The sequence below is a fragment of the Zootoca vivipara genome, chromosome 9, assembly GCF_963506605.1.
Source record: "Zootoca vivipara chromosome 9, rZooViv1.1, whole genome shotgun sequence".
NCBI classification, from domain to species: domain Eukaryota; kingdom Metazoa; phylum Chordata; class Lepidosauria; order Squamata; family Lacertidae; genus Zootoca; species Zootoca vivipara.
Window position 1 is genome coordinate 55,726,995 of NC_083284.1, and position 27,771 is coordinate 55,754,765.

The window sequence follows — 27,771 nt, forward strand, 5'->3', positions numbered from 1 at the left end:
TTTGCCAGAGCTTCTGTGAGTATGAAGCTGTGAGAAGAGAAGGGGGGCCTGCGGGCTGCGCCTTCCGAAAGCTTTGCAACAAGTTATATCTGCGTAACTGTATGTATCTTTTAGTTAGAGCAATTTGTATGCTTATGTTTATTATTTGCGATCTCTGTAACCTCACAAGAAATGTGCACTGCTATTTTTAAGTTGTATGTTTTACACTTCTTAATAAAGCCTTGAAAAGGTATATTTTGGTTTGGACCTTGAGTATTGTTCAGGGTGGGGCAACTAGTCCGGTCCCTTGACCATTTGGTCGCATACTGAGTGTTGGGCTGCACAAGTGAGTGTGCCTGGGTTTGAGTAAAGAAACCAAACCAGTTGAATTTCTGCCTGCTTTATTAAGAGTAGTCAGAGGCTTGCAACCTTGTAACAAGGCAGAGTAGCTATCCCTTTTGGGCTCTCTGGCCAGGTGCAAGTGAGAAAGGGTGGTGGTAGCGAAGTACTGGGAAATTGTTTTGACTACGGCTCACAAGAGAAGTGCCGAGTTGTGTGTTTCCCACAAGCTGCTCAAGCCAGGAGATTGGCTGGGACAGGCAAGTGAGAGCCACCGACCATTACAGGAGTAGTTCAGTGCATCCAGTCTTTTCCCTCCCTGCTACCACAATATTTTTCAACTAGGATTGACTCTAAAATCCTACACATTTAGAATATAATCTTTTACATGTCTACTCAGAAGTAAGGCACATTTATTTTGTTTATTTATTTATATCCACCCTTCCTCCCAAAGGAGCCTAAGTGGATTAATCCCAGAGGTACATATAGGGTTGCAGCCTTAAAGTATGTATCTACCCTGTGCTGCCCCACTCCCCAAAAGTGTCGTGAGCAATATAAAGTAAAATTGTGCATAATGATCATCACCCCATGGTTTAACAAACCGTGAGTGACAAACATTTCAGAAAGTGAAGCAGGCTTCTGTCAACATCCCAACTGCAGTCTACAGCCCAGTACTCCTTTGATTTTCAAAGCTCAGAGTTGAGTGTGGCTCTCCAATATTGCATCAGTTACATTTAAGAAGGAAGTATCAGGAAGCCTGTGGGAACTGAAGATTTGCAGGTGTGCAAACAAATCTTCAGAAAAACAACTCCAAGAGGGTGAGAGCCCCTCCCCCTCAAAAAACCCGAAGGGGGAACCAAGTGGGAGAGAGAATGGCAGAAGGCAAGGCACAGTATCATAGATGAGAACATGGGCGGCCACTGGAACACTGACCACATGCATTCTACAATGCAGTGTTCAGTTACAATTTACATTCATTTTATATATTGACAGACATCTCTGCAGACATTTCTGAGATCATGGTTTTCCAACAAGTGGTTCTTGTCCAGGTTTGTTAATTGTCTTACTTTAAATGTTGTGAGGATCCTATGCCCTTTTAAAACGTTTTTTGGGGGATGGGGTGGGGGATTATTGAGTTGTTTTTATTTTGATTATGTATTTTGTAGTTTTATATTTTGATTTTATTCTATGAACCACCCTGAGACCTCTGAGTATAGGGCAGTACATAAATTAAATAAATAATTATAATAATAATACTGCTAAAATGCAGCAATTGCTAGCCACAGTTGAAACAATTCTTGATTCCTTGCCTCCTGCATATATAAATATAAATATAATAGTGTTAGCCTTTTCATATACCCGGTATGTGAAAAAGATTTCAGAAAACTCTTAGTTTAACAGAATAAATCAGTGATTATATTTTCACTGTATTTTAACGTTGAAATGTTCAGAGGTTTCTTCTGAAAGATAATTCAACAGTGCAACTTACATTTTAAATATTCTGGGGTCAACGAATCACTTTCCAACAGATGAGTAGACAGTATTTTATAAACCTCTGAATGCTCCCCCTCTGGGACAAAATTAAATATACTCTGATCCACAAGGTCAGACTAAAAGAGAGAGAAAAATGAAATGAAAATGTAATCTTGTGAAATGTCACTTTTGAATGCAAAGTAACTAACACAGCTGTCAGGGAGAAAAATATTATGCTGCTTGTAACACATAATCCTGATTAAGTACACCATTTCCAAATATTTTTACAACAATAAAAAGCTGGATTGCCCTAATTTCAGATGCAGTGAACAAACGTTGCTATAATCCTATCCAAAGTATAAAAGACATTGCAGTAATGAAGTATCGGTATATGTTTTAACCTAAGGAAGCAACCTTTGAATGAGGACTGAGCATTCTCAGCAGCCACAGGATATTGAGAATCGATTGCAAATGGTGGAAAACTGAGGGGGGGGGGGATGGAATACCCTGCCTAAGCTTACTACAACTTACAATATCTGGGAAAGGGGCGTCATTAGCTGGCAGAAACCCTGAAGAGAAGCAATCCTGTTAGAAACTGACGACACATCTTCTTTACACGATCACAAAGACTGAATATTTTGGAAATAGGAATTGTAGGCTCTATGGATAAACTATAGCTATATCATATGCACTACGGAGAGGTTAACATGAATCACTTGATCAACACTAGCATCCAGGCAGCACTTACAGTAATTGAAGAATATTGTGCTGGCCACTTTAACAATTACATTGCTTTTGCTGCACAAAGGCAATTTCAGGAACACATTGAACTTGCTGACTGAGGCTTTATGGGTTTGCGTGTCTATATTGACATGCTGATCAAGAATACAAATGTTAACTAAATAAATAAAGTTATATTCTGTTCCATCCTATTTCTATCCTACTCTTCCTCCCAACAGGAGCAGAGCCGGGCCAACAGTGCAAAACATCAAAACCAGAGACAATAATAAAGTTAACCTCTCATCCAATTCAAGCAGAAACCCAGCAATAGTAAAATCAGCAAAATTATCAGTTGCATCCCAACCGTTTGGACAAAAGGAAAAGTTTTACCATATGCACATCAATTGTGGGTAAAAACCTCAATGTGCAGGATTCTTTAAGTCCCTTTCCTCCTTAGAGGAAACAAAGTCTGCAACTATTATAAACCAAATCTACACAAGGGTAGACTCAACTGTAATTGTCTCAATTTCTTAGTGCAAGAATAAAAATAAAATTATTAGGGCAAGATAAAAACAAAATACCAGTACTTATGCCCTTTGATAAGTGAGAAATCGTCTATATGAAGGAAAGATGGTACACAAACATATGTGTGTTATTTTCATATACCATTTACACTGTGCACACTGTGGTACACTGTGATGGCTGTGTGTATATGAGCAGAGAAAAATGTCTGATGCTCCTGATTCACCCACTGAAGTGCCTTTCACATGAAATAGGACTAAGGCTGCTTTAATGGAAGAAAAGATGAAGTCCTTAAAAAGATATTATACTATTTGAGCTCCAGAATCTAGAATAGCAGATGGTAAAGTGTCCATCCAGTGACCAAATAAATCTGATATCTTCCTGTAAGCAGCTCTAACTTACTGGCAAGTGTTCAAGTAAGGGGGTTACACTTTCTGATACATATATTATACTTCCATCTGTCATGATTGCTACGAAAAAACCATCAAGAGCCTGAAATTAAATAGAAAAGACAGTTAAAAGGAGACAAACAGGGCACTGTACAATTTGATTAACATACAAAAAAGAGCCAGGACTAACTTCTTAATTGATGTCAAAATCTTAAACCTCCCTGCACCAGCACCCTGAACAGTGGAACTGAACACTATCTGACAATCAATTCATGGGTTGCGCTCTCAAACCTGGGGAAATGCACATTGTGCTAAGTACACTGTGATGTTGCTCCTCTGCCAAAAGGCTCACAAAACTTAAAATACAAGAGAAAACATTAAAATAGCAATTGCAAATTTGATACAAATTGTTTCAAATCAATTCAACACCAAACAGCAGGAGCACAAAACCAAGGCACTAAACTCATTGCCATAAAATGCCCAATGGACAACAATGGTCTTCACCACCTTTCAGAAGGTGGGAAGAGAACAGGCTAAGCAGCATGTCTCCCAGTGTGGTGTAAAGGGTAAGTGCCACTGTAGAGAAGGCCTGGCTCCACATACCACCCAACATGACTACAGCTACAGATAATGGTGGGATGGAGAGCAAAGAGCCTTCTAAGTTTCTAAACAGACAAGCAGTATTACATGGAGGTAGGTAGTGCTCAATTTACTTTGGACCCAAACCACTGAGGTATTAAAAGTCAAAGGCATCATCAAACTGGGTTTCAAAACAGAAGGTAAATTAAGTTTCAAAGGTACAGAATATTTTAAGTGACTGATCGCCCAATAGCCCCCTGGCAGCAGCATTCTTCACATACATCTTTTGCATCTGTTTTGCACATATTTTAACTGAATATTGGGGAAAGTGCATTTTAATTACAATACAAAGCTGAAAATATACCGCACGACATGACAAAGCAATACTTACAATGACAGAATACTCACACATTTTACAGTGAAAATAATTAAGTTACCTCTAACATTAACTGAGTGAATTCTTCATTACTAAGGAATGTGGGTTTCCAGTCCTGTCGGATTTCACTGGCATCTGATTGGGCAGTGATCTCTGCAAAAGGAAAGGAAAATTGAGCGCACACTGTAATACACACACCCAACTTTGGATGCCAACTTGAACAAAAAGGGGGGGGGGAATAGCGCCACAGGTTATTCCCCATCCCATTGGAAACTATCATTCTTTAACCACACAAGCCCAGTCATTAAACATGCCTGTTACAAAAACAAAAAAGATAAAGAGCAAGTGAGAGAACTGTATTCATTGCAACATTCTACCTTAATGTACCAAGATGCAGAGAGGTAGTCAAAAAGGTTGAGAAAAGAAGCATTTACTTATCACCAGAACTGCATGATGGGGAGAGCAGAGCAGCAGCACACTACTAGTTGTGGTGCTGCATTCAACAGGACAGAGAGAGGTCAGGAGAAAGCTAGGAGAGTTACGGGTTGGCAGCAGCTCACATGTGCACACACACATTACCGGGTTGCTGGCACCACCAATCCAGGGCTCCCTTCAACCTTGCCACCACCCTGTCCTGGAAAATATAGTACCAACACCACCAGGCAGGTAGGCAGACTAAAACTATCTGTGAATTATGGACCATTCCAACTCATATATACACATATATACTTAAGTATCAAGAATTCAACAAAATTTGTTTCACAAATTTCTTGTGACATTCCCAAATTACCTTTGTGCTTCTGTAAGAAATCAATGCTCTTCTGCAGTACAGTAGATTTGTCCATTTTCCGAGCATTGCCTGGAAGCATGGATCCCAGTTCTTTGATGAGTACATTAAACTGATCTCTGCGTTTCTTTTCAGACTTGTTTCTTGACACCCTTAAAAAAAAAAGCATACACACATAATTATGAAAATTCAAGGGGGGAAGTTTTATGCAATTTCTTAGGGGTTAGGAGGCTGCGTCCAATGCTACAGTTCTGTCAGCACAAGGGGCTTCCATCTGCATAACAGAATTTCCCTTTCCTCTCCCATCCCCTTCAGCTCCTGAACACCTGGAGGGTTGGGGGGCATGCAAGGGGAGAAGAGGGAATGGAAGCCCTGGAAGCAGTGGATACAACAGAATGTATTGTAAGTTACAATTGTCAATAAAATATACTCATTTCAAATAAAATGTAAGGAGGAGGAAACATTTGGCAAAACTAGCCATAGAAATACTTTCATGTCAACTCAGAAGTTCTATTAAATTCAATGGAACTTACTCCCAAGTAAGCAGGGTTAGGACTGCAACATTAGTATTCCATTTTGGAACCCTATACATGGAAACATTAGCGGTGTGGTTAAATATCTTTAAACATCTTTTGGGTGGAATCCAAATAACTACTTTTGGCAAAAACAAGTGCTTGAGCATGCCCAGTGGAATTTTTTAAAACTCCACCACTCTTCCTCCCCTTTCAATAGTTATGCAGCCTTGATAGGCTACTGCTAAAAGAAAAGGGGCAGGGGGAGCCCCAAGTCCTGAGCCTGTGAAACAAGTTTTACTGTTGTTTGAATCTAAGCTTTTGTCTTAAGCATATTACAGTAGCTTTTCAAGAGGTCAATTGCCTGTCAAGACACTTGGACTTATTTGGATGCCTGATAAAATTAAAAGAAAAACTAAAAATTGAAAATTGAACAGTCTTATATCTTTACAGCACATAAATATGTTAATATTTTATTGCAATATTTTAATACTGTCTCCAAGCCAGAAAAACCGAGGTCCCCATGCAGTGATCCTTGCACTCAGCAAGAGACTATGTGTTGGTATCTTCCCTTGCACAAACTTTAATTAATCCACTTGGTCACTTGTTAAGAGGGTGTGGGGGGGGGGGAGAAAAGAGATGCTTTGAATCCGTCCTCCCTTCTCCCCAACTATGTTATAAGCATTGTAAGATAAGACAGCTGACCAAATGCCTGGCAATGTATGCAAGGAATAAGGGCATTGTGCATACTATAGACCACTGGATATAGCACTTTTCACAGGCTTCCTGATATAATCTGTGTAATCTATGTGCTGGTCCAGATGTAATACAAAACCAGAAGTGGCCCTCCAGATGTCATTGAACTACAATTCTCATCACCAGTCATCATGAGCAATGCTGGCTGAGGCTGATGAGAGATTAAGTTCAATAACAGCTGGAAGGTCACAGGTTCTCTTTCCCTGTTCTAAACTATTTACTTAGTCAAGCCTCAGCAAGTCCAAACAAAGCATTAGTCTCACATGCTCTCCTATTCACTCCCCAATACTCTTTCCTATGCAGCCAGGAGAATTTTACATTCAATTTCAAAGAATCTTGGCATTCTATGCAAATCAGGGCTCCTGGCTCACAACAAGGTGAAACCCCATGGCTTTACCTAGGCTTGCTGAGGCTCATCTTTATAACACTGAACCATGGTTTAGCATTGTGTGCAAACTGCCCTACATATAAAGTCCCATTTCAATGCAGTTTATATACATCCTAACCACAGGAAAAATGGTAGGTGCTAGCTACCTCAAAAAACATACCTCTTCGCTTTATCCTTGTCATCTTCTTCCACGAGACCATCAAAAATGCTACCATCATCTCTACAAGAAAAAAAACAAGTCTCAGAGGGCAGTCACAATGTTAAGAACAGCTTTATATTGAAAAGCATTTTCAGTCTGCACATGATAAAATACACTTGATTCATAATTACTAATTATATCGATCTTAAAAAAAAATTGTTATTGATAAGATTGGTTTCGATGTGAAGTAAAATAATTTTTGTGAACATTACCTTTTCTACTGTACCCACAGATACAATTTAGGAAGAAACATTGAAACACCCTCATTGGATCTTTGCAATTCTGCATTACCATTAAATCAATTCATTCATATAGCAAACAGCTAATGAAGTCTGTTATGTTATAAAGGAGGGATAGATAACCTAGATAACCTTTTTGGTCTAAGGACCACACTGGTAACCACAGCTCCAAGGGCTGCATGCCAAGAGAGGCTGAGATCAATGCACATTTACAGGCATGCACACACATACTGCATACATCCAGACAAGCAGGCAGCCACAGAGTCAGGCGCATTCAAGTAGGTGCTCTCAATCTCTCTCTGTGTCTCTCTGTGTCTCTCTCACACACTTTTCCAACAACCAGTAGAGATGGAACTCCTCTCCACTGTGGTGCTGGGCTAGGAGGAAAGGAAAGCCTCACTGCCTCATCTCCTTACTTTTCAAAGGCACCTCTTTATCCTCTGGTGCAGCGGCATTGCTAGGTCTTAGTGCTCCTTCCTGCTTGCTGAGCATTTGCATGCAACAACTTGCTAGCAATGGGGCTGCACAAGAGGGAGGGGAGACACCTGGTGATTGGCAGCACCTAAAGCAGCTTGACAGGCTTGATTCAGGCTGCAGGTTCACCTCTCCTGTTAAAAAGAGATACTGTAACTTCAACGGCCTTCTTTGAAATTCTGTTTTAAATCATGTGCAACCATTAAAAATGCACAAATAAAAAATAATTTACAAAACTCAAACATAGCATACCTGTCTGCAATGGAGCTCATTTTATGGGTGCTTATGGTAAAGAACATAACATATCACACTTTAGTCTTGTGGTAGACATTTGTACGTCTGCACTGTAAGAGAACAGAAAAAGAAAGAAATGTAATGTCACTCTTATTTTTCCTGAATAAAATTCCCTACTGTCACCAAAAGGAACAATAGGCAGAATCTAAAGAACCATGAAACTAGTTCCATGTGCCCAAAAAGCTTTGGGATTGTGTCTCTTGAACATCAGCTCCCTGCCCCAACTCCACATGGCAAACCATATTTGAAACTGAGAACACTGTCAAAAGCAAATTGTCATGTTGTCTAGCAATGCCAAAGCTCTTAAAATGACAAGCATAGTTCTTTGGATTGTTACCAATGCCTGTGCTTTTTGGTTCTGTACCCTAATTATCTGAATATAATCCAGTGGGTTTTTACCGTTTATACTTTTCTGGATGATAAATGGCAATGTTCTAAAATGAAAGGTTCCAGAAGGAGCAACTTGGCAAGAGCCTTCAAAATGTATTCTCCGCAGAAGATCATTAATATCTTAATTCAGTACTGTTAAAGAGAAAAAGAAAGATAACAGTATTAGAATTCTGCACCTAATTATTTTTTTTCATGTAATATGTAGCCACTTTTTATTTTAAGTACAGGAACAGTAACACACAAACACACACACACACTATAATAGCATGGTGTAAGAAAACAGAAATTCATCTGTGATAAGAGAAAAGTCATTGAGCAGCTACACTTTAATCTTCTGTGACCAGAGCTGTTAAAATACATGAATTCCATTACTAGCCATATACAGTTTTATGATTCTATGTGCGTTACAAAGTAATTCTATATGTCTATTCTGAAGCAAACCCTATTGAATTCAAAGGGATTTACTCCCAGACAACCACGTAAAGTATTGCTTCCTTAATTCCGAATATGCTGAGCAAGTCTTGGGCAATTTCCCCTCCCCACCCAGCGAAGCTATTCAGAGACACAGCAGGGACAATGTAAATTTAATGATTAGTTGTGCAAGCACATATCCAATCTTACAACCTTTGGATTCCACCCATAGCTCTGGAGGTGTTGTATCATAATTGTTTCTATTATTTTACTTATACAGTCATACATCGGTTTACGACCACGATTCGTTCTGGGGAGCCGGTCGCTCCCCGAGTACGCCGTAAACAGAGCAGCTCTTCTGCGCGTGTGCAAAGCACCGATAGAGCGCTGCGCACATCGCGCCGCGGAACCCGGATGTGAACACTTCCGGGTCCACGGCGGTCGCAAACCGATCTTTGTTTCTTCATACCAAAACTGCCTCCAACTGCTGGAGAGTTTTATATTGCTACATCTATTTACAAAGCACAGATCTCTGCCAAGAAATTCCCTACAAAAATGATCAAAACCTACAGTGGTGGAACATTTGCACATGTTAGACTATGTCTACAGCAGCACAAATTCAGCATGCAGTTTAATACTGTAGTGTATCATTAATATTATATATGTTATACTTTCTATGAAAGTGCAGTTTAATAATATTTAAATAAATAAATTTCAAAGTGTTCAAATAAATAATTGCAATGTGATTTTCCTTACCAGTCAGTTCTTACTGATATGCTATCCATGATTTAACTGTTGTAACTGTAGCATTGTTTTTATTTTGTATGCTGCCTTATATTTTCTATGAAATTGCAGTTTATAAATTTAAAAATAAATAAATAAACTATTGGGTGCCTGCTGGTGTACTCATGCAATTGGCACAGTGCTTAACTAACATTTGTTAACTTCACACTGTCAACGACCACAACCGCAATATTGGTATCTGCACAGCACAGGCCAGCTAGCACAGGCTTATTTTGTTCTTGTTGCCCAAAAGAATGTAGACATGCCACATGCATCTTCTATTCTAAACTCCAACATTACGTTAACACATTGGTTCTCCAGAATGGGCAGGATGCAAAAGAAAATCCCAGATCTTGGGAACTGGGGAAAATATCTCTACATTCAATTCTCCTCCTCCATCCCACTCACTGTCTATTTCCAAGCAGAAAATACTGCCCTCGTTCTGGCCATTTCATTCTCTTCCCCTATCAGCTGCAAGGAGTCCTGGAAAAGCTTCTTCAGTTGTAGAACTCCCACCTCCTAACTGGTATTTTTAGACCATTTCCAAGAAGCAAATCATACTGAGAGAACATGAAACTTTCTTTTAGAAGATTAATATATCCTCTTGCCAGCAGAGCTACACAAACAATAATGATTACTTGTTTTTAAAAGTAACTAAAAAGGGCAGGAACTAAATACTGTACAAAGAAAAGCAATCTGCCAGAAGAAGGAGTGGGGAGGAAAAGCAAAGTGAAGCATGACTCAGAGAACCTGCTTGTGTCTTTCTGGCCTAATAGCCTAGTGTCCTATTGACCTACTTTTCCTGTTAAGGTGGTTAAACCCTTATCTCCCATTTGAACAGAGTTTTTTTTTTCTTTTGGGCAGAGTATCCACTAAAATGCGCAAAGAAGTCTTTTGAAATCTAGACTGTGGACGTTGTAACATGAAGCTTGTGTTTTTAAACTTTTGAGAATATGAATATTCTGCCAAACATTACACAAGTCCGGGGTGGGGGTGGGGGAATAAATGACGCAAGTATTGCATCCAGTATTGGTAGTCTTTAAAACTGTGTTTCACTCTCACTTACAATGCCTAGACTTTTTATTATTAAGCCAGACATCCAAACAGCTATTCTAGAGGTTGTGCTAACCTAGTGGGACTCTTAAGTTTCCCTCCCCATTTTGAGCAGAAAGCTCCCTTTTAATTCTCCCAGTTTCAAATGTGGTTTACCATTAGGCTTTAAGGGGGAGACGCAGCTGCTGTCTGGGAAACAAATCCAAAACCATTCTGGGCACATGAAGCTATTTTCACAGTTCTTTGAATCCTGACCTATGCTTATAACCAGGGGCCGGGGGCGGGGGGGGGGGGAGAGAGAATGTTTAAAAAACACTTAGAAAGACTTCTGAAATTAAAAGCAAACTTGAATAATAGACTAGATGTTAAAGAAAGGAGACCTTATGACTTATGTAGAGCAGAGTGAGCAGAGAAAAATTATGTTGCTGGTATAGGACAAAATATAGATATGTAACTCAGATATTCTGCACTGCACAAGCTAACCGTCTTCAAGCAGCTTCCTGAGTTTTCTTAAGAAAGTCACATTGCAAATACATACATTACAGAAGAGGCTTATGCCATGTTTCTTATTAGGAATATCTTTCTCTCTTCTTCCCTCCCTCTCCTCTACTGAACTCCAAACCAAGGAAGATTTATGTGAAGATAGCTCATTGCTTGGTGATATTCAGTTGATAAAGGTATTATGATACTAAAACGTTTCACTAACCTTCTGGGTTTCCATTGCAAACCTGTTCCCCCCCAACACCCCCTCCTTGAACAAGTACACATATAATACAAATGATTCTTTCCATTTCTCAGCATAATGGATGAAATAAAGAATGAAATGAAATGATCTCTAGTGCAACCAAACTTTAATAATGAGGGAATTTTAAAGGATGGCATATATCCTGGGGAGGTGGCCTGTGTGTGCCAGGGAAATTTTCTGCAGGTACCGTGTTTCCCCCTTTTTAAGACACCGTCTTATAACTTTTTCCCCTCAAAAAACCACATGGTGTCTTATTTTCAGGGGATGTCTTAGTTTTATTATGTTTTTATGGTACCTATGGTTCCGGGCAGTGGGGCGGCAGGCCTCCTCGGCATGGCCAGGAAGAGGCCAGGCCGCTGGCTCGGCGCTCCGCCCGGTGATGCCTTTGTCGTGGTTTTTTTAATCCCACCCCACCCCCTGCCAACCGCTCCGAGGTTCCTGCTGCTTTATTTGGGGGGGGGCGTGTTTCGCGAAATAAACGCATGAGGATGAGGAGGGCTGAGGGATCCCGCCCGGCCTTAGGCAGGCCACCCGCGCGCCTTCCACCCACCGCATGAGGCCGGCCTCCGGGGAATGCGGGGCCCGGGCAAGGCAGCACCGAGAGCCCCCACGGCCGCCGGGAGACATGACGCAGCCGCCGCCCGCGCAGCCATCACCCTCGCCGCCGCGTCCCTTTCATGCCTCTTGCTCAAAGCGAGGCGCGGCGTTCACTGCGCTTGGAAGGAGCCGGGTGCCCATGGATCATGCAGCAAGGGCCCTCCCGACTCCTTCCCAGGCGCCCCTTTCTCCTCCTCCTTGCCGGTTCCGGGCGGTGGGGTGGCAGGCAGGAAGAGGCCAGGCTGCTGCGGCGCTCTGAGTGTTCGGCGCTCTGCAAGGCGCTGCTGGGCACTCCGAGCGCTCGGCGCGGCAGAGCGCTCCGCTCTGCAGCCGCCGGTACCGGGCGCTGGGGAGGCAGGCCTCCTCGCCGGGTGCTCCGGCGGCGCAGAAGGGGCCAGCAGTGCTCCCGCCGCTGCCTGTTGCCCTGGTGGCGCAACACCGCTCTGCCTTGGGCCATGCAGCCCACGACGCTCCGGCGGCGCGGAAGGGGCCAGCAGCGCTCCCGCCCGTCACTCCAGCCGTGCAGAAGCGCCCGCGGGCCTCCCGCCGCCGCTCAGCCTTGGGCCATGCAGCCCCCAGGGGCGAGCAGCGGCCTCGCCTCCGCCTGGCCCAGCAGCAGCAGCAACAGCAACAGCAGCGGGAGGACAAGGACAGCGCTGCTGCTGGGTCCCGCTGCCTCAAGGCGAGCGGCGCTGCTGCGTGAAGGTATGGCTTATTTTCAGGGGGTGTTTAATATTGAACAAATGCTTTAAAAGCCTGCTATGGCTTACTTTCTGACTACGGATTAAAAAAGGGGAAACACGGTACATGTGCACCTGTAAATGCCATATGGGTAGGGTAATATGTTTAAGGAGATATGGCCACTACATAACACCAGGCAAGACACACAAAATTAGAGCAAATGATAGAGTAAAAACCATATGAACCACATAATTCGGTTGGCCATCATGCACTATACAGTTTACCTCTTTATACTTGTGGGTTTCAGAACATGTTTTTTGGTGCTTGAATCTTCAAAAATAAATTAGGTTTTATCCACTCATTACTGCAAGGCAGGTAACCATCTCTCTCCTGTAGAATCACCTGGGAAATGGTGGCACATCATAATGCGCTGCCTCTTCCAGGAGCTTTTTACTCATATCTTATCAATGAGTGTCGCAAGCACCATAGTTTCTAACTGCTCTAAACAGCTGTAACTGGTCTTTTAAAAGAAAGAAAAAGAGCCAAAAAAATCTGCATGGCCATACAAAAGAACAGACTTACTGATCTACTCATGTTCAAGGGACATGAACTGGATTAAGACTGTTCCATCCATCCCTACTCATCTAATGTTAAATTCTGCGCAATACTTTTACTTTATGCATTTATACTATGCTTATAGTCACCTGTGACACATAAGAACCACTTCTAGACAACCAAAAGGGGGAGCTTTACAACCATTGACTTATTTTCTTCTGTTGACCTCAAAAACTGATACAAGAATGCACAGGGAGTAAAACCAGTATTTTTGTTTGTGAGAGCTAGTAACTTTGGAGTACTTGTTTGCAAATCTGGTTTGTTCACATAGCTTGTATTGAGGTCACACATTAAATAGTAGATATTTATTTTTTTAATACCATTTTTAAGTCATAGGAATAAAATACAAGGAGTCATTAGAACAATATTTTTGATGCTTATGAATACACTGAAAACTTAAGCTAGAATGACTAGAGTAAACAAAACAAACAGTAGTAGCCAATAATTTCAGTGTGATATCCTACATAAAATGAGCAACTGAATAGCATTCTAAGATACCTGACAAAGTTGATTTAGCCAAACTGAATGGCTCTGATATAATTAAAGCCAACATAGGAAGAACAGCAACCATTCAAAGATACCCACTGAAGAACACTTAATATTTTTAAAATGTAAAAATATAAAATACAGTACTCAAATATAGTTCATTGTAAATACCAGATGACAACTTACATAATCATAAATCACCAAGTTGTTATTCCTTCTTGCCTATGTATTAGACCAGTCAGCTTGGTTATAACAGCTACCCTCAAAATCTTCATCCATTCTGATACCAAGAAAGACCCCTTAGATTTTCAGTATATGGTAATAACTTTTGCTGCAAATAACAGATTTTCAGGTAGCACCTTGAGTTTTGCAAGGATGTTCTACTTTAAATATCATAGTAATATCATACATGGATTAAGTTTCTTTTTATGCCTCATAACCTAATAATCAACAAACCATGCTTTCTTCCAAGGTCATGCGTAAGGTGACATTCTTGACCCCTATGAACAAAGTTGGCATCTGATGCTCAACACCTCTAATAAGAACATAAAATTCTGTTACAATTATGTGGAATCCGTAAAGCACACTGTGTGTCTCTCAAGTTCAAGAAGTACAAAGAAGTTCAAACAGACTGAAATATACAACCAATCTTTCTTTGTAGTTAAATTCCCCCTCTAACATTTTCTAATAGTATCCTCTCTTGGGGTTTCCTTTATAGTAAGACTTCTAGTGAAGACACTCTAGATTTTGCAAATTGCAAAACAGATGTTTATTAAGAAGCATACTCAATTTTTAAAAACAACAGCAACATATATCACACACACACCATTTTTGAGTTAAAAACTACCGGTATCTTTCATATAGTGGAACTCCTATGCACCCTCACCTGGGAATAACCCTTACTGAATACAGTGGTACCTCGGTTTAAGTACACAATTGGTTCCAGAAGTCTGTACTTACCCCAAAGCATACTTAACCTGAAGCGAACTTTCCCACTGAAAGCAATGGAAAGTGGATTAATCCATTCCGGACGGGTCCGCAGAGTACTCAACCTGAAGCGTACTTAACCCAAAGTATGAGTGCAATTGGTTCTGGAAGTCCGTACTTAACCTGAAGCATACTTAGCCTGAAGCGAACTTTCCCATTGAAATTAATGGAAAGTGGATTAATCCTTTCCAGACAGGTCCGCGGAGTACTTAAACTGAAAGTACTCAAACCAAAGCGTACTTAAACCGAGGTGTGACTGTACAGTGGAACTTCTAAGTGAATGTACAGTGGTACCTCTGTTTATGAACACAATTGGTTCTGGAAGTCTGTTCATAAACTGAAGCGAACTTTCCCATTGAAAGTAATGGAAAGTGAATTAATCCTTTCCAGATGGGTCCGTGGCGTTCGTAAACTGAAAATTCATAAACCAAGGTTCCACTGTAGTTTTGCCAGTCTCTCAGTTAATAACAAACAATGGCCAGATTACAAAGTGCTACTTTGGGCTCAGTGGGATTCTGATTTTTTGTTTTGTTTTGAACTGCAAACCCTTATGCCATGTTATGAATTATTTTTGAAAAGTATTCTTCAGTGTCAAAACTCTTATTTGTCATGCAGCTTAGGGAACTACTGCATAACACATACACCAGGCCAAAGTGTCCCAAACTGCACAAAAGGGTTGTGAAGTTCTTTGGCTCTGAGCCCCATGCTAAATGAAAGCCAAATTAAACAGGATATCCTACGCAACCATAAAGCAGATTGTTCATAAAATGCTTCCCCAGATATGTTAACCACTTTCCTTCCTTAGACCTGCTATTCATTGCCGTCAAGATGTCAGTTGGATTCCCCTACTTGTTTGAGACGGAACTCTCTGAAGCCGAAGAGGAAGGGCACACAAGAACAGCCCCAGAAAGCACTTCCATCAGATAAGCATGCAATACCAGTGTCACTCCAGCTGGAATATGTACTGCAGTGAGCTGAACATGCATGCATTCAACTTGTGTGCATTCAGCTTTACATGCATAGCAAAAAATTAAAAGACGATGGAGTTTCAGGGGAAATGACTTTGGGAATCCCATCCACCACTGAACCCAATGTGTTTTGATTGTACATGATTTTGGATTTAGGTGCAATCCTCGGAACATAACCCCTAAATATGTTGTGGGCTTTCTGCTTACTGATGGAGCAGGCCAGTGCCCCACATGAAAAGTGAGGGTGGGACTAGCAACAGGGATGCAGCTGCTATTTCTACATAGGGCCAAATCTCAGATTGACATTTGCTGAAGCAATACAGCTCTGCTCTATAGCACTGTTTATTACTTGCCTTGCACCAGACCTATCATAACAACACAATACAGAAGGTTACCTCATTATCCTCTGGTTGATGAGAAAGCTAGATGTGAACCAGGGGGCACCAGCTGCCATGCCACCCATGTGAACCAGGCCAATGTCTGATCAACAGAATTATTGGAGATGTAATGAAACAATGTATCTCTTTTTAAACTAAATATATATTTCTTAAAGTCTACAACAAAATTATTTTCTATAACATAATATAACAAATATCCATATAATGTAACTGATACCTTGCCAAGAATATGAATAAAGTAGTACTCTAGTTCTTCAAAACTAGCAATGTTTAAAAACTTTTACTTTGATTTCAAATTGAATTTGTAATTTCTTTTGTGAGCACTTTAGATTTATTATATTATTCAACAACCTGCTACCGGTACAGAAAAATGTAGAATGGGACAAGCTGGTAGGCAGAATGCTACAGGAATGCTACAATGATCTTCTACATGCTCCCACTAGCCGCCATTTTAAAGGAAGCAAAATAACAGCATTAGTGGGATTGGCATAGATGTAATACACCACATTCATGTTTAAAAATATCTTATTCTGTTGCCCTAAGATTCAAATGCTCACTAATGAATGTTTGCATCTTGTTCATTTTTCCTTACTACTTATTAGTAGTTAATTTTCAAAGATGACATTTATTTGAATACTTTTGAATACTAACAAATAAGCAATGTTACAGGTAGGTAGCCGTGTTGGTCTGAGTCAAAGCAAAATAAAAAAATTCCTTCAGTAGCACCTTAAAGACCAACTAAGTTTATATTTTGGTATGCAAGCTTTCGTGTGTGTATCTGAAGAAGTGTGCATGCACACGAAAGCTCATACCAAAATAAAAACTTAGTTGGTCTTTAAGGTGCTACTGAAGGAATTTTTTTAAATAAGCAATGTGACAAACTTAAAAACGTCATGCTCCTTGGAGAAAATGCAGAATATAAATCTAATTATAAATTAATGAATTATGGTGCCCTGAAAGATTACTTTTACTATATTTGACAACAGTAACAAAGCTAGTGGAAAAACCAGGTTCCCCCCCTCTCGCTTCAAACAGTCCCTGAAAATGTTTATTTGCACCAGCAAGAACTGGAAACAAAACGTCATTCCCACAATTCTACAGAGCATGATGCAGGTCTGAATACGTAGTGCTAAAGATTGCCAGTTATTTGACTGGAGTCTTTTGCATGTGCTTTGCACTACAGCTCCTTTACACAGGGTTATATCTAGTGTTAGCCCTACTCAGAATAGGTCCACAGAAATGAATGAACATGACTAACGCAGCCCCAGTAATTTTTATAGGTCTACTCTGAATAGGACTTGGCTGGATGCAATCCATAGTTATTACTGTCTCAAACTTATGACACTTCAGTAGGATATACTTTCAACTTCCATGAACAACACAATCAATTGCAGTATCTGATCCATTGCAATATCAAACAACTTTCACTACAACAAGGACCTGCAATGTTCACTTAAAAAAACCCATCTCATTTATAATTCAACACTTTAACAACAGAGTCACCATTTTATTCTCTTTCACATTTTTGTCAAATGCTGCATCAATAAGCATTTTTAGAAATACAGCATTCTATTAATCACTTGACTAAGAAAAAGTGTCTATAAGGCTTCACATGAAACATCACAGCTCTCAAGCATTTGGTTCACCATTGTGCGGAAAGAAAGGAATTCGATGGAACTCAGCAACATTCCTGTCTCACCCACAGATATTCATGAAAGGCTTCCATCAAGAGAGAAGGCAGAAGTGATGTCTCTCTCACCTCAGCAGGGAATCTGTGGTGGCTAAATGAGATCTGGAATTGTTCAGTGGTGGGTACAAGACCAGCAAGTTTCTAGAATATTCTTTGGAGCCCAAAAAATGTCATGTTGTGACAACTATGTCAGGAATGAGGAATGAGGAACCTTTTTCAGCCCAAGGCCACATTCTCTCATGTTCAACCTCATGTCAGTGTTCGGCAGGAAAAGAGGCAATAATAATAATAATAATAATAGGTGGAGTTTGTGGCAAAAGCAGACAGAGCAATAGCTATGACTCTTACATTTTTACCAAAGGCTGCATTTCAACCATGTACAAGTTGGAGATTTGTATGCACACCTCTCTTAATCTTCCATACAGGCAAGTGGGAGGCATTATCACAGTCTAATAACACACTGTAACCGGGCAGAAACATGCAAGAGGGCCATAAAGCAGGACTGAGGTGGTGTGGCCTTGGAAGAATCCTGAGAACGTGATAGTGATGGATGGCAGCATTTGATTCTTGGACCTAACTTCATCTAAGACACATGTCACAGTGAAGAGCAAACTGGCAATAGCTATTCTATCTGCCTGTCATCTGACAACTATTTATCTTATTTATGTATTCATTCATTCATAAGATTTCTTATCCAACCTTCATCATAAGGTCTCAGAACAGATTCCAACAATATAATCATACAATTGGTGTTTGTATTATTTTTGTTAATGGTGCTATTTGGCTGCCTTCAAACAGATCAAAAATCTCTTAAAACAAATCTATAAAACAAAAATCTTGCTTTGATAACTTGGTTTGGAGGGACATCTGGACATTTTCCCAAATTAGACATCAGATGAAAATGTGGCTTAAGAAAACAGGAACTTCACACAATTCTGCTTTGATTGAAACAGTTTTATTGTTTTACTTGTTTTTAACATTGTAATTGTTTTGTTAAGAACTCTTCTACCATTCCTGCAATTTCACCTTATTGTTTTCCAAGTCAGAATTTCTGTGTCACTTTTAACATCTTTATCCTCCTTCACATCCCTCCTGAAAGTTGAGACTTACTAGTTTACTACTGTTCATTTCAAACTTTCAAACAGTTAACAAGTTAATAATGATTTGTTCAGTTGCTTTAATGTTCCTCGTAGGAGGGAAATGTAGGCAAAATTAGGCAAAGAAACTTACACATTTGCCCAGCGCAAGTATAACACTAATCTCTTAAACGTGTAAGAGTTCAACAAGTCAAAGACTCCAGCTCTTTCCCCCTTTCCTTCTGTTGTGAATCCTTTCTTGCTCACATATAGTTATTTATTTAGAGCATTTATATACTGCCTTTCATAGCCTATGTCCCAGGGCAGCAAACAATGTTAGACATGATGAATACTAATTGGAGTCCATCTTGATCAGAGCTTGAAGTGGTTTTGCAAAACCTTGTAAGCAAGGAACCCTAGTTAGCAATGATATACATAATACTCAATGAACTTCTGTACTATTGGACCTCTAAGGCTAACAGTATAAAATATTGATAGCCCTTATATTCTAGATAACGTGTTAGGTCTTTGTAATACTGCAAAGTCTGGCACTTAGTATGTTTTTATTGTGCTTTAAAGATAAAAACTTAAAACACCTTCCAGGTCGTACTAAGTATGACCTTTTTAGAAAATATTTAACTAAGGGTAATTGTCTGAAACACACTTTACAATAAGGGACATAACTGCAATGTTAACCACTGAGATGTCACTAGTATGACAATTATTTTCACATACAGTAATATTTGAGATAAACCAGGACCAGGCCTGCTTGACCGATTGCGTTCAACTTTGACACAATGCCGCATGCAAATATGAGAGTAACCCCGTACCATTTTCAAAGACAGGTGTCATACCTGTGCCTGGTAAAAACCCCAAAACCCTGTGTTTCAAAACGCACCACTCAGACGAAAATGCATTCTGAGAAAAGAACCAGGTTGCAAACTAGCGCCCTCTAGTGGTGGCTACACTGGTACTGCACCTATGAAACCTTCCCTCTCAACAGCACCTCAGTTCCCGTTTACATACTAGGCCGAAGCCTTTACAGACTAGGCCGAATGGAGGTAATGACTCACCTAGGTGGGGGTTGGGGGGAGGGGACGGGATAGGTCAGGACACAGTGGGACCTATCACAGGGATGAGCCGGAGGTGCGGGGGAAGAGGGGGCATGATATGTCATGGGTCGGGACAGGGTGGGGGGAATCACAGGGATAAGCCGGGGGTGGGGGGAGGAGGGGCAGGTTACGTCATGGATCAGCACAGGGTGGGGAGAATCACACGGATGAGCCACAGCAATGCATGGGAGGGCCAGCTAATAATAATAATAATAATAATAATAATAGAAACAGGATGTGGCAAATTTCCTATAATTAAGTATAATTAAGTAGATTAGAGACTAAAAGGACTGTATGTCCTATATGAATGGGAAATGACATAAGCACAATGGATAAAAAATGAAGAACTGAAACTACTTCTAGACCGATCACTAATCCTCATCTCACCAGCATGCATTTTATACAAATCTTTAAAGATTTCGCAGGGCAGGGAAGGGCAGCCTTCTGAGACCCCGGGCGCAACCCGGAGAGCGGGATGGGCGCAGCCAAGGCCCCTTACAGCCCCCTCCCGCCTCGGTTATGAAACACCGGAGCTGCCCCGTCTCCGGCTCGCCATGGTGCCGGAGTTCGGGGGTGGGGGTCGGAGGAAGATGGAGAGGGCTGCCCCTCAGGCTGTTCCCAAATTCCCGACCGCCCCATAGGGCCTGAATCGTACCCGGCAGCGGGTCACGCGAAGCCCTCAACTGGCGGCGGGGTGGGGGGGGGGCACTGAGATCATAGACCTGCGCCAGCGACCGAACCCGCCGTCGCGCCCGCCGCCTGTCAAAGTTTACCTCAGTCCACTCGCTAGCAGGACTCCGCGAGCCCCCCTCAAGGCCGGCGACCGCGGCTCGCTGGCGTATCCTCCTTACCGAGCTTCCCTGCCAGCCTGCCGCCTCCCTTCGCGTTCTTCTTCTTCTTCTGCCCACCGCCGCGACACGGATCGCTCGCCCCCGCTTCTCAAGTAAGCAGCCACAACCCGCCAGGCCGTAAGGTCTCCCTCCGTGACCGCGCATGCGCCGCTCTCGCGCTTACCGGCAAAACAAGCCGCGGAATCAGCCGCCGAGCCCGGAGGAGCCTTGCCCGTATTGCGCGTGCGCCGGTGGTAAGGGACGCCAAGCAAGCTGCAGCGGTATATCGGCTTGCAAGAGCCTGAGCCGGCCCTGTACTAAGCATGCGCATTACTACCGCGCGCATAGATGGGGAGTCGACGGTGATTCCCCTTCTTCGTCAGGGAGCGGGCCGCGGCTTCGCCGCGCATGCGCCATGGAAACCTTCGGGAGGTGGCGGCGGAGCGGGGGAGAGAGGAAAGGGATGTGTTGCGCATGCGTCAGAAGAGGACAGGGCGTTCTCGCTGTGCCTCCGTGACCTCAGATTACCTTGTAGGAGGGGAGCAGCGAGGGGGGATTTGGGACGATGGGCGGGATTGGAGGAGGGTCCTCTGCCTTCTCCCAAAGCGGAAGCGTCTTACGTCGTTGCTGCCGCAGAGACGGCGCTGAGGGATGGGGACTTGGGGGCATCTGACTGGGCCCCGTAAAAGCTCTTCCTTAACCTGCAGTGTGGAAGCAGCGTGGGCGCAAGTCCCTTTGCAAGTCAGTCCGGCCTCCTCCTGAGTAAATTTCTGGAAGTCCCATGTTCGCAGCAGAAGCTCTTTGAACTACGTATATGTTGCCCAGTGTCGTTATTTTAAAAACAAAAAGCAAAAGCAAACACCACACATAGCTGCCAAGTTATCCCTTTTTTAAAGGGAAATTCCCTTATGCTGAATAGGCTTCCTCGTGAGAAAAGGGAAAACTTGGCAGCTATGACACCACAGCGCCGCCGGGGACCCAAGCAGATTTAAAGTTCAGTGTTTCAGAATCTGACGCAAAGAATGAGGGTTTTTTTTTATATAAATAAAAATAAATAAATTCAGGTGAGGCAGAAAGGTCAAGCAATACAAGACGGCCTCATCACCGAGCCTTGAGTTTTTGGACAAAGAGGAAGACGGCATTTCAACGGATTCAAGTTATAGAAAAGGAGATTCCAGCTAAGGACTTTCAGACAGTATGCTGTTCCGCCGTGGAATGGACTCCCAAGGGAGGTGGTGGACTCTCCTTCTTTGGAGGTTTTTAAGCAGAGGTTAGATGGCCACCCATCATGGATACTTTAGTTGAGATTCCTGCATTTGCTGGGGGCTGGACTAGATGATCCTCGGAGTCCCTTCCAGGTCTACATTTCTATGATTCTTTGAGATGCCTCGATACAATCCATTGCTCAGATGTGAAGCCTGGTTCTGAAAGGCTCCATTACAGACGGCAAGGGGACTATCTGTCTCTCCGAACGTTAGACTTCCAGCTCTCGTCAACATCTGGGAGCAACAGGGATGACAGGAGCTGTAATACCGGTAGCTGTCAGAAAATTGGTAGGCAGAGTAATCTGGCAGAAATGCAGTGAGCATGACTGAAAACTTTTCTTGTTGCACTTCTTCCTGGTCCAACCATTTAGGGTGAAAGCCTTGCTAAGGAAATGTAGCAGCAAAAATACATGCAGGCATGCTGAATTCTAAAAGTATACTAACTAATATGCATAACACTATACAGCTACATTACATGTGTCAGTACTTTACATGCTGTAACAAATAGAAATCATGCTAGCATACCACTCTTCCTCCATACCCACCATCCCCTTATTAGATACGGTATTTGTGTAGAGGCCAGTACATACAGGTTTGACTATCCTGCAATCTGTACACTTCAAAGTTAGAATCTTCAGAGTGTACATCAGGGCAGCCCAACTTTTCATACCAAGTGGGCTGCAATAATACTTCGACAAATAACCCGCAGTCCACACACTGCCTTGTTGTGCAGGGGAAGCGAGGCCAAAATTTGATGTCCCAGCTCTCACGCTGTCTTCCCAAAGTTTGAAAACGGCTACCTAGACTTTGGGAAGGAGGAGGGAAGATTCACAGTCTCCTTCCCTAAGTTCAGCACCTCATTTACCCAGCTTTGAGAATGCAGGGCAGTGGGGGGGGGGGGAGTTTAATATTGCTGAGGGACACCAAAAAAGGTCTGAGGGCTGCATGTTGGACCACCCTGGTGTAGATACGTTATTCTCCTCTGCAAATGTAACATCCAACATCTACCACTGAGTTTCTTGGAAGAGCAGGAATGGTGCAATCACAACACCCTTGCCATGCATAAGGGGAGGGGGAGGCAATGTAGTGCTATCCGATTGTTTTGGATTACAATTCCCATCACCCCTAGCTATTGGCCGTGGTGGCTGGGGCTGATGGAAGTTGAAATCTGCAACATCTGGAGGGCACCACGTTGGCTATCCCTGGTATAGAGCTTATGGTTAAGCTATAAGCATGATTAATATTGAAATCTAATGCAATATATGTCTATTACTGTGGTTGCCATGGTTCACTACTGAACTTGAACGCCATGTATTCACAGTAAGTTCTTTAAAACAATTATGAAACCGCTTTAGATCCCCTCTGTATATTTTTATTATGATGATGATGATCGAAATGCTGTTCCTTTGACTCTCCACACAACAGATGGCACTGCTCTAGAATTTTGTTTTTTAATTGAAATTTTCTTCCCTTTATGTGAAAGATCAGCAAAGAAATAAAGCACAGTTGACATACCTTGTTCAAGCATTAGGTCTTGTTTATAGCTTGGAAATATACCACTGGTAACAATTTAGCCCTTGTATAATGTGTTAATACTACTGCACACATGACCTGAGGTAATTAATGCCCAGTGTGTCCCATTTATCTTTTCTATGTAAGTTTTGTAACTGAGGTTGCCAAGCAACTTACTAGGTGAGGCTTAAAACAGTTTTAGTTTCACATAGAATTGGTTGAATATGTAAGCTGTATAAACAAACATCAAGAATGAGCATGCCCTTTTGTAGAAAAGCTTTGCCGTTAAAGGTTTACAAAAAGTACTGTATATTCCTGCGTATAAGACTACTTTTTAACCCAGGAAAATCTTCTCAAAAGTCAGGGGTCGTCTTATATACCGGGTCGTATTTCTTATACCCCAAACTATATTTTAACTGGAAAAGTTGGGGGTCGTCTTATACGCCCAGTTGTCTTATATGCCGGAATATACTAGTGTAAAGACCAACATATACATAACTACTGTAGCTTTTTAATTAAACCAGAAGGTTTAATCTGGGATGGGAAGAAATCCCAGCTGATTTCAACTCAAGTAAGAATTCAGTCATTAACATTATTTGCAAGATGTAGGATAGCAATGGGCTAAAATATGCATAGAATTAAAACACCATGTTAAAGTACTTTGCTCATCTATGGGAAGTGACTTTATCCCACATAAGGATACCCACAGATTCCTTTATAGACCCAAAGCTGCAGCAGACAGGTACAGTGAGAATTCCATATGTAACTTTATACGTAATTGTTTTAACTGGCCTGTTTATTCATTGTTGCCCTTATTATTTTTGGTTCTATTAGATCCTTTTTATGATATGGTAAGCCTCCTTGTGTAGGCTATTTCCAAAATGGTGGAATAGGAATAATTTTATAAACAATTGTTGGACAAAGGGAAATATGGAATTTCAAAAGGCAATATTAACTAGGTTATTCTGTAGTTGCAATTAGGGTGTGTGTTCACTGTTATGGAAGCTGCTTGAGAAAACATTTCATTTTGATTTCACGAAGGAAGCAAAGTATTGAATAATAGTATTGTTAGTTCTTATCCCCTGCTGAGACAAAGCCTAAATATGTGTAAATAAAATTTGCACAAGGGGAAAGAACAGGTGGTTGTATTTGATCTAGGGACACCTTTTCAAACTTATCCAGGGGAAGAAAGCCATAACAAGGCCATTTAATCTTGACAAACCCTCATCTTTTAAATATACTAATAACTTCACATGTTATGCAATGGAAAGGCGAGATGCAAAGGGCACATATGACTGGAAGCCAAGAGCACCCAGAAGAAGATAAAACACCATAACATTCTCAACTAACTGACTCAGAAAAGACATGCTTTTTTAATGGCAAAGTTATCTCCTTCACAGTGTAATCATACTCCTGCTGGGAATAGGCCCAATTGAATTAAATAGGACTTACTTTTGGGTAGTCATGTACAAGATTGTTCTGCTACTTTCATTATTGTATGGAGTAGCACAAATACATTGCATTAAATAAGCTGGTGGTACGCTCCAAGATGTTTTCCAGAAAAAGATGGCGTTTATTAATATTCTTATATTTATTATCTGCCCTTCACCAGCAAGTCCCAGGGCGGGTTACAACCATTTTAAATTCAGTATTAAAAATTCTGAAAACAAACTACAGTCTCAGGAATAGAATGGTTCCTGATAACACAGATCTCAGGTGTCAAAGGCCAGGGTAAAGAAGTGTGCCATCAGCACTACAATATATGCTTAATGCTATGGGAGGGAATCCTACAACTGAGGGGCTGCCACAGAGAGTGCCATCTCCCAGGCCATCATGCAGTCACCTTGAACTCCCGAGGGCAACAGAACTATCTAACGGTTAACCCTACAGCTCTTCACACCTGAGAGGGTCTGTAGGGAATGAGGCTGGCTTTAGCTCTTGTGGAAATGAGTGCTTTCTTCATGCAATATTACTTTGCCAAGAAGATGCAGGTTTTGGGACAAGCAAAGTAGAGCTTCATTCACAGCAGAACTTGCCATATTAAGAAACAAAGCAGTAGGATACTCATGAAATCCCACTTCCTCTTTAGAAAGAAGGGTGGGTGGCATGTTTACATGGAGTTCCCTGAGCTATCATCCACCCCAGAAACTTATCTGGGCCATGCCTGCCTGTTTTTTTCCAAACTGAGGCACACTGCAACACCAATGCTACTCAAATTCATTCGTTTAAAAATTATCTAGTAGTAATCTTTACAGTACATATTGCCATATTACTTTCAGAATACTCATACCTGTGTTAGTAGTCAGTTAGACAGGATCGCTTTCCCCAAGTGGTTTGCGAGTAAAAGGGGGAGGAATAAGGGTAACAGCAGATGAACAAGTGCAAATGCAGGCCTACTGGTATATACTTAGGTAATGGTTCAGTATGAAGCGCCTACTGGTGACTATGAGTAACAGCTATTAAGATTCTTCTCAGCTCTTTCTGCAGTCTTCACACACCTCCATCAATATTTTTAGTCGTCACTGCTTCATTCTTAAAATGAGGTTACTGCTTGCTGAATAAAAGCTTGAAACTGTGCTCAGTTATCTGCAATTTTTGTGAGTGTGGAACTCACAAATGACTTCTCCTTTTATTTCATTCATCACCCACACTATGAAACCATTCTATTTAAAGGTTAATTATGTGCTGTGCTGTAGCAAACTACTTGACTGAAGCTGATGCAGGCAAATTTTCTACTTGAGAATATACGGCAGGGATATATTTTAATGCATAAATAAATAGATGTGTAAATGTTCATTAAACAAGAAATTATTGTTTTTAATAAATTTATATTTTGAGTTGGTGTTTGCCTGCTCTGGGGAGATCAGTTATAATAGGAATCAGTAAGCTGCTGCTGAGGAATGCAAAGCTCACAATTGTTGTGCAGAGAAGGTGCCCCCCAGTCACTCTTTGCCAAATGATCCCTGTTGAACACAAACACCACAAAGTGTACTGCTTCATCATTCTCCTGCATATGTGTTTTGTCTAGCTAGGAATGAATAGGAGATACACAAACCTCTAAGGTGCTAACAGAACATTGCATGTACAACACAGGCTTTCAGAATTTGGGGTTAATTACTGATCTCTGGAACAGCTAATATTTTTATTAATACTTTTAATAATCCAGTTCTCAGGAGAAATAACTATGAGTGTTTTTGAACAACTAAATCTGCTGCACGTGTGGTTGTGAAACTCACTTCACCCTTCTCATGTATTAGCAAATTTCAAAAAATTACAAAGAAGAAAGGCACTATAAATACTTGGCCAATCTTTTTTTTCAATACCTTGAGACTATTTTCTCAGACAATATGTTCTGTTGCTTCTTAAGCTTGATTTAATCTGAATGAGTCTCGTAGCCCTGCATGTATTAACAAGATACGACTTAGCCAGCAGGCAGGGCTGTGCTATTTCTATTTCTTTGTACAATGCCCAGCACTAAAAATACTGGCTGATATCCAGCTACCTCATAAGAGTAGACCCATTTAAATCAGTGGATTTAATACCCATTGATTTCAATGGGTCATCTCTAACCTAACTGTGTGTCTGCACAATACTTTCCCGCATAGTTTTGGGTGCTAACTATGGCATGGCCAGGGATACAGGCAGTGATCTTTTGAAGCTATTTCCCTCTGTTGAGTCCAGTTCTGCTTTTTACAAACCCATAAACAATAATTCCCAACACTAGTGACCTGGTGCTCCTACATGTGTTCTGTACGTGCTTTCTGATTTTTACAAGACTTTTACCTTGATTCATTTGTCCTTTGTGTGAGAGTGAGACCTACAAATCTCTCACTGGAAATATGACTTATGAACAAATGAGTGACGGCTGCAATGTTGAACACACTTTTTAGGAAATAAGCCCCATTGACAGATAATTGGGCTAATAGTACATACAGAGCTCTGGACTGGAGCAGAAAATACGTTCTGAGTGTGAATACAGCAAGTGGGTTGCATTTGTGCCGTTTTTATTTACTTATTCTTATTCCTAAGCAGTGTTGATTTAAGCAGTAATCCAGCCAAATGTAAACGCGGAAATGCCAGGTACACCTTCAAGTGTTCTTCTGCTCAAGCAGTGTTTGTGTCTTTACCTGTCCGGTTAATGTTCGT

The 27,771-nt window shown here is 41.4% G+C and overlaps 1 protein-coding gene across 5 annotated transcripts in view; it reads right to left on the reverse strand.

The window, feature by feature from the left end:
• The window catches only part of CLOCK (clock circadian regulator), a 40,841-nt gene extending 19,652 nt beyond the window's left edge, over positions 1-21,189 (reverse strand). The window contains exons 1-8 of one of the 5 annotated variants that reach the window (XM_035111566.2): positions 21,033-21,189; positions 8,426-8,548; positions 7,985-8,076; positions 6,981-7,040; positions 5,168-5,316; positions 4,439-4,530; positions 3,436-3,525; positions 1,808-1,928 (exon numbers count right to left, since the gene is read on the reverse strand). In XM_035111566.2, coding sequence (XP_034967457.2) covers positions 1,808-1,928; positions 3,436-3,525; positions 4,439-4,530; positions 5,168-5,316; positions 6,981-7,040; positions 7,985-8,031 — 559 coding nt within the window. In that variant the 5' untranslated portion in view covers positions 8,032-8,076; positions 8,426-8,548; positions 21,033-21,189. The other 4 variants (XM_035111568.2, XM_035111564.2, XM_035111565.2 and 1 more) reach the window with 4 other exon arrangements.
• Between the last annotated feature and the right edge of the window lie 6,582 nt (positions 21,190-27,771).